Source organism: Scophthalmus maximus, chromosome 3, assembly GCF_022379125.1.
Source record: "Scophthalmus maximus strain ysfricsl-2021 chromosome 3, ASM2237912v1, whole genome shotgun sequence".
Classification (NCBI taxonomy): domain Eukaryota; kingdom Metazoa; phylum Chordata; class Actinopteri; order Pleuronectiformes; family Scophthalmidae; genus Scophthalmus; species Scophthalmus maximus.
In genome coordinates, this window is record NC_061517.1 from 26856798 (window position 1) to 26864647 (window position 7850).

The 7850-nt window shown below is 45.9% G+C and overlaps 1 protein-coding gene across 4 annotated transcripts; it reads left to right on the top strand.

The window, feature by feature from the left end:
- Positions 1-4241: 4241 nt before the first annotated feature.
- LOC118314530 (molybdopterin synthase catalytic subunit) lies at positions 4242-6761 on the top strand. Of its 4 annotated transcripts, none has more exons than XR_004794675.2 (5): positions 4242-4400; positions 5098-5222; positions 5394-5535; positions 5739-5852; positions 6151-6171. XR_004794675.2 is itself a non-coding variant. In XM_035641045.1 (5 exons), the coding sequence occupies exons 2-5, from the start codon at positions 5741-5743 to the stop codon at positions 6745-6747; spliced, it is 513 nt and encodes a 170-aa protein (XP_035496938.1). In that variant the 5' UTR covers positions 5406-5535; positions 5739-5740; the 3' UTR covers positions 6748-6761. The 4 variants fall into 4 exon arrangements, 3 of the variants coding, with proteins under 3 accessions (XP_035496940.1, XP_035496938.1, XP_035496937.1); XM_035641045.1 differs by lacking the exons at positions 4242-4400; positions 5098-5222 and adding exons at positions 6423-6546; positions 6628-6761 and having other exon boundaries at positions 5406-5535; positions 6151-6307; XM_035641044.1 differs by lacking the exons at positions 4242-4400; positions 5098-5222 and adding exons at positions 6423-6546; positions 6628-6761 and having other exon boundaries at positions 5421-5563; positions 6151-6307.
- Positions 6762-7850: the final 1089 nt, after the last annotated feature.

Consider the following 7850-nt stretch of genomic DNA (forward strand, 5'->3'; position numbering starts at 1 on the left):
CAAAAGGTACAGGCCCGGGAGCTGGTGGACGTCCTCCATCACGCGTGTCACCGTCTGGTTGCTGATTCAAAGCGGCGCCGCGTGGTTCGCTGCTCGGGCACTAAGTTTGAGAACGTGCACAGCAGCACTCGTGTGGCTCGCACTGCAAACAAATAACCATTCCACATCAATTAGCGCTCCGTGACTGTGAGGTAATGAGCAGCGGTGAGTGAGGGAGCACAGACACACTTCAGAGTAATGGCCGCCGCCGCCGCCGCCGCCGCTACAAACAACAGCCACAAATAACAAGGACTGTTACATAATCGCTCGCACGGTGACATTAGAGACAAAGAACTGTACATACAGTATTGTCTAATAGTTCATATGAAACAGCAGCATGTTCGAGCCGGACACACTGAAATTAAATGTGAATTACGGACATATTCCATTTTCTTTCAAAACATATGAATAGCCAGTGGACTAAAACTGATGATAATGTTTTCAGGTACAGAGTCTTCAGGTAGGTCAGATCCTGTTCTATTTTGTTTTTCATATTTACATTAATAATGTCTGTGTTTCTGAAATTAAAGAAACAATAGACAACTCAAGATTTTAAAAAAGAGAAATCATGCAATTATCTGGGACTCAATTGAATCTAAAATGTTTGTCTCATTCAAACGTTGTTCAGAAAGTGTGTGTGTGTGTGTGTGTGTGTGTGTGTGTGTGTGTGTGTGTGTGTGTGTGTGTGTAAATATATAAAATAGCAAACATTAGTAAGTGATAAATCAATCATGTGGACCTCCCTTGAGGCCACAGGCCAAAACAGCCTGGCAGAATGACTGAGGCTGTTTTGTATTTAGTGGATGATAAATGATATTAATATATCTATAGTTATTGGTGCAACATTTTTTTTTTAATTTTATTGAAATACAAAAAAACATTAAAAATCACAAGCCCACAGAATTTTTTTAAATTTATTTGTCATTTACTTAAAAATATGAAATTTTCAAATCCATCAGCCAAGACGTGAGTTAATGGGAGATAATAATAATCTGGGCTCTGTCCTTCCTCTTGTGGGCTCCTGACTTTACCTTGAGGAACATTGAGGAGGAGGACGTGGGACACAGATCCCCTCTCTCCATCCTGCTCCTCCAACTCGTGTGATCAGATTAGGACCCGGACTTAATCCCCGCTGTTTTTCAATATTACTAATGTACATTCTATTGGCTGCGTCCGACAGATGTCTAACCCTCGTCAATCCACTGCTGGCCACACACACACACACACACACACACACACTCAGGTCACGGCAACATTCGGCTGTTATTATATGAAACTCTGTGTTAAAAATGCAGCAGTCGATCTTCAACCATGTAGGAAATAAAATTAATTTCAATCTGCAGTGGAAGATATTTTTAATATCACTGTGACTGTTCAGACTTCAGTATTTATCTTTTTGGACAAATTATACAAATAAACAAATTTGCCATCAATTTTAGTCTTTCAAGTAATACATGCAGTAATAATAATAAAACAATATTACTGTAAATATAATAATACTTATTATTATTATTATTGTTGTTGTTGTTATTATGATTATGATGAGGCTATTATTATGATTTTGCATAAACCAATAATCTCTTAAATAAACATCACGTATATTCTTTTCATTATCGTCGTTGAACGACCCTGCCTCCCGCCCTGCACCGGCCCGGTGCCTGCCGTCCTCCGGCCGGACACACCGCGCTGACACCGGGGGGCCAGAGAGATGGCGGCCGGGACCAACCTCATGAAACCCGCTGATGAAAAGTGCAGAGACGGGGACGGGAGTCGGGACAGACCCGCAGCCGGCTCCGTGTCCATCCTGTCCGCCGAGCCACGTCCACCAGGACCAGTCCACCAGGACCAGTCCATCAGGACCCACCAGTCCACCAGGACCCACCAGTCCACCAGGACCAGTCCACCAGGACCAGTCCATCAGGACCCACCAGTCCACCAGGACCCACCAGTCCATCAAGACCAGTCCATCAAGACCAGTCCACCAGGACCAGTCCACCAGGACCCACCAGTCCACCAGGACCAGTCCACCAGGACCAGTCCATCAGGACCCACCAGTCCACCAGGACCCACCAGTCCATCAAGACCAGTCCACCAGGACCCACCAGTCCACCAGTCCATCAGGACCCCCAGTCCAACAGGACCCACCAGTCAACCAGGACCCACCAGTCCACCAGGACCCACCAGTCCATCATGACCCACCAGTCCACCAGGACCCACCAGTCCATCAAGACCAGTCCAACAGGACCAGTCCACCAGGACCCACCAGTCCACCAGGACCAGTGCACCAGGACCCACCAGTCCATCAGGACCCACCAGTCCACCAGGACCCACCAGTCCATCAAGACCAGTCCAACAGGACCAGTCCACCAGGACCCACCAGTCCATCAGGACCAGTCCATCAGGACCCACCAGTCCACCAGGACCAGTCCATCAGGACCTCCCAGTCCACCAAGACCCACCCACCAGTCCACCAGGACCCACCAGTCCACCAGGACCAGTCCATCAGGACCCACCAGTCCACCAGGACCAGTCCATCAGGACCCACCAGTCCACCAGGACCCACCAGTCCACCAGGACCAACCAGTCCATCAGGACCCACCCACCAGTCCACCAGGACCCACCAGTCCACCAGGACCAGTCCATCAGGACCCACCAGTCCACCAGGACCCACCAGTCCACCAGGACCAACCAGTCCATCAGGACCCACCCACCAGTCCACCAGGACCAGTCCATCAGGACCCACCAGTCCACCAGTCCATCAGGACCCCCAGTCCACCAGGACCCACCAGTCCACCAGGACCAGTCCAACAGGACCCACCAGTCCATCAGGACCCACCCACCAGTCCACCAGGACCAGTCCACCAGGACCCACCAGTCCATCAGGACGCGGAGGAGACGCGCTGGTTGTTCAGGTGTTTGACCGGAGTGTGGAGCTGTACTGACCTCTGCTGGATGAACACCGACACTGCAGGATGAGCGGAGACGACAGTTATGAGCATTGAAATCCAGTTTGTTTTTTAGGCATTTGACCTGTCTGTTGTTTTCATGCATAGTAAACATCGATATTCATGTAACAGCCCTTTGATGATGAGGTTATTTTAAAGTGCAAATGAATTACTATTGAACTTTGGATATATACAGCATGACTCGGTTTTCCTCTAAGTAAACTTGAATATAGTGCCATTAAAATATGTAATCACATGACAGCATGCATATCAAACTGCTATGACTGCTTCCTGTGGCATTTTATTTTGCCTGGGCAGAACCAGCTCGAATGAAAATGTCCTGTGTGTATGAAAACATATCTGGATAATAAAGGATTCTTAATCTTCCTGTAAAGTATATTTTAATCATTGTTTTTGTTAAATATTTAATAAGTAGTATGATGCTCACTCTGGTCCAGTGACAAAAAAAGATTCAGGCGTATAGCTCAAACATATACAAACCTTTATTAATACAACTCATTAAAACTATATATGGGCAGTGCTGCCCCCTCCAGTCTCAGTAATATATACAATAAACAAACTCTAAATAGTGCAAAAGTAAGAGTAAGGCAAAACCACACGGTACAGAAAAACTAAAGAAATTGAAATTGTGCAATAGAAAGGAAATAGTGTACATTATGTGAAATATACAGGAAACAAAATAAATTGAAAATGTGCAATAGAAAGGACATAGAGTGCAGATAGAATAAACGTACTGGGTCTAATAATGACCCATGGAGATTCCGGTGTCTTCTTTGTGTCCCACCAGACACTGGCTTTCAAAAATGAAGAAACGTACTGAGGTATTATAAATCGTATATAAAAAGTACTTTTAAAACTTTAAGTAATCTTTAAAGCAAGTACTTTCTTCCTTTTACTCAAGTAGCAAGGTTAATGTGGTACTTCAACTAGTACTCAAGTACATTGTTGTCTGTTTATTTGTACTTTTACATAGGTACAATGTTTGAGTACTTCCTCCACCACTGATGTGTGTATGTATGTACATCCTATAATGAAGCAGGAATAACAGAGACTGGCTGTTCACTTAATGTGATCAAATCATATCTCAGCATCTTAGAGACACTCATGATTTTTAATAGATAGATTCTGAGATTCCGACTCACACTCCATACCAGCAGGGGGCAGCAACGAGCCGAGTCGTTGTTTTGCCATCCGGCGATAAAACTTAGGAAAAAGGAAGAAGAGGGGAAAGAAGAAGAAGAAGAAGAGGAGGAGGAGGAGGAAGAAGAAGAAGAAGAAGAAGAAGAAGAAGAAGAAGAGGAGGAGGAGGAAGAGGAAGAGGAAGAAGAGGAGGAGGAAGAGGAAGAGGCTCGGCGCTCAGCTGTGGACCAGGAGCCTCATGACATGAGTGTCCAGGTGAGTCACACAGGTCTGGTCCCAGGCAGCAGAACCGACACAGACACAGACACGGAGACGGACACAGACACAGACACGGACACAGACACGGAGACGGACACAGACACAGACACGGACACCGACACAGACACAGACACAGACACGGAGACCGACACAGACACGGAGACGGACACAGACACGGACACGTCCCGTCAGATGAGGGACGTTCAACTCTTGTAGTGAAGAGTGATGTCAAGGCCCAAGTGAAGTGCAGTGATTCTTTATAGACGGAGCACGTGACGTCATGTCGCCTGGGGACAGACACGTCGGACGCGGATCCTCGTGCGCGTGACGTGACGAGCACGTGATAAACAGCTGCTGCAACAACATCCTTCATTATCCATCCATGTGTTCGGTTGTTTGTCAGCAGGAAGACTCAGAAAGTACAGAACCCGTCCGTCATGGCGATGTCACCTGATTGGTCAGAGGTCTGACGGCTGATTGATTATGTTACTGAACGTCACTGATCCAGTCTAGTTTCGCATTATAGGATTCTTTACTTACAGTATTTGGACAGTCATTTTTGTCTCGACACACAACCTCAGTATCGAAGCACAGCGTGAATGTGTGTGTGGATGAGTGAGCGTTGCTTGTTATGTATCGTTGGGTAGCGCTATATAAATCCAGTCCATCTAAACAACGACCTTTTCTTCTTCAGGTTGTCGTGTTCTACTTCGCCAAAAGTGTGGAGCTGACCGGAGTGAAGCAGGAGGACGTCGCTGCCGTGCCGACACCGATCAGCAGCCAGGACCTTTGGAACCTGTTGCTACAGCGACACCCACGGTACGAAGCACATCGGTGACTGAGTACAGACATCGTCCAATCAGGAAGACGTCCAGACGTCCAGATGTTACTCCCTGCAGGACTGGAGTCACTCTGCTCCCGGTCCTCTCCCCATTCATCAAAAACAATGTCTGATACCTAGTGTGTGTGTGTGTGTGTGTGTTCTGTCAGACTGTCCGTCCTGCAGGATCACGTGGTGTTGGCGGTGCGTCAGCAGTACGTTGCCATAGGCGACCAAGTGGTGACCCTGGGAGACGGGGACGAGGTGGCTGTGGTGCCGCCGCTCAGCGGAGGATAGAAAACAACAGAGACGGCAAGTGATCGGTTTGAATCGATCGAAGGTGTGTGTGAGCGGAGCGACAGGAAACTTTTTCTAGATTTAGAGATACATGAGAGATTGCAATTATTTTGAGGTAAAAAGTGTCGGGCCATTTTAAATCCTTGACAGTTCTGAATCATGTTCTGGTGAAGATGTGATAGACGTGAGACCTGACTATAACTATGGATCTTTTTCAGAGATGTCACAGGAGAGGAGAGACATCCTCAAACTGAGTCATGATTGGCTGTCTGTACAGGAAGTGGTGGATGCCGTCAGCAGCCCTTCCTGTGGAGCCATTTCAACGTTTATAGGTTAATATTTCATTTTTCTTTAATGTATTTAAAGCAGGATAAATGGTTTTTTTTAATCACAGATGTTTCTGTTCATTGTGAAACATTCTGTCTTCTTATGCTTCCACACGGGGCAAATTGTTGCATTTCAGAGGGGGGGTTGAATATTCCCAAAAAATATCAGTGTAATAAAGTCTGAATATTTCTGGAAGAAAGTTATACTTTCTTCTAAAAAAATATCCAGTATCATATCAGTTTTAGGGACTGAATTATGTCAATAAGTGTTCTCACAAAAGTGTCTGTGTGTGTGTGTGTACAGGTACGACCCGTGAGGATGAGGTGGACGGCAGTAAGGTGATTGGTCTGGAGTACGAGGCGTACGAGCTCATGGCCCAATCAGAGGTCACTAAACTGTGTGCTGACATCAGAGAGCGCTGGCCAGCTGTGACACACATCTGTGTCCACCACCGGCTGGGGTGAGGCGCTAAGGCTGCTACTGCTAACTGCTACCGCTAACTGTGCTGGATAATAAAGAAAGGGTTCACGTAAGAGAGGTGAAGATCAAACTCACCTGTGAACTTCTTCCCTCAGGTGGGTGAAGGTGGGCGAGGCCAGTGTTGTCATGGCGATATCGTCACCTCATCGCCATGACAGCCAGCAGGCGATCCAGCACTGCATCAGCCAGCTGAAGGCCAACGTCCCCATCTGGAAGAAGGTACCGACCCACAGAGACCGTCCTGGTTACTGGTTACTGGTGTTGGTGTTTGATTATTGATCATGTGACTCTGATCAACAGGAAGTTTATGACACACAGGACACAAGCTGGAAGGAGAACTCTGAGTGTCCCTGGTCCAGCCACAGCAAAGTTCAGGGAGAAAACATCAACGTTCACATGTCTGCTGGAAATAAAGTATAGAATCTTTGAATGAAGCACTGAAGTTATTGATCTTTGATTATTGATCTTTGTGTTGTGAATAAGCTCTCATCACCACTCCTCAGATGTCATGTTGAAAAGTCAAGTGTGTTGGTGAGAAACCTCCCGGCTGTCAGTTCCTCATCAGACCAGACTTCACGTGACATTACATTCATTTCAATCAACACATTAATAAAGGTGATAAAACTGCTGCTCTGCCGTTTGTAGAACTGACACAACCGAACAATGAAGATTTGGAAGTGGTTGACATGTGTACCAGATCCTGACTCTCTCACTCATCCAATTTAATTGAATTAATAATTAATCAGAAAAATCAATCCAAAAGAACCTGTGGCTGCAGTAGATCCTGACTTTCTAATGAGACCGACCCTGGAACTGTTCCCTGAAGAAGAGGACACTTTTGGTGCATAACTTAACTATTAAATTATGTTAGTGGTCAAAGGTCAATGTGTATCTCTCAAACACACTTTTGGCCAACTCAAAGTATTCACATGCAAATTATGAAATAATATATTTTCTGACATCTCTCAAGATCTTCACTAATGTACATACTGTATGTGGATGTAAACTAACGTTTGTCTGAATGCTTCAGTAATGAGAAGCATCGGAGGCCCATTACAAACCCTGCTGCACATGAGACACTGGCATGATGTCACTTAACACGCACACACACACACACACGGGTGAAAACACACACACACGGGTGAAAACAGTACCCTACTTGCAAGTCTGCGTCTGATGGATCATTGTCATTAGAATAATGTCTCATTACATCATATAACAAATTGATTCCTTGTTCACCTTGACCTCAGTTTGAGAATATTTCATGAGAATATTGTGAACTAAGATGTAAAACTGAATTTGTACATTTTAACGAACGTGCCCTTCGTTCAGTTGGGACAGTGTGTAACAGAGACAGACTGCAGGTCACGTGTTTTCTAAACCAACTAGTGGAAACTGTCAACTGTCAACTGAACAGTGGAAGAGTCGACTGTCAATCAACTCCTCATGTTGGATGTTGTTCCCTCGGTCAGCGACAGAGGGCGCTAGAAGACAGGTGATGAACACTGAGCACGTCCTGAAGC

Bases quoted from the DNA above. Each gene is read 5' to 3' on its own strand.
- LOC118314530 (XM_035641045.1), top strand. From the start codon at position 5,741: ATGTCACAGGAGAGGAGAGACATCCTCAAACTGAGTCATGATTGGCTG. The intron at 6,308-6,422 runs GTGAGGCGCTAA...TTCTTCCCTCAG, and splicing joins TGTGTCCACCACCGGCTGGG to GTGGGTGAAGGTGGGCGAGG. The intron at 6,547-6,627 runs GTACCGACCCAC...TCTGATCAACAG, and splicing joins ACGTCCCCATCTGGAAGAAG to GAAGTTTATGACACACAGGA.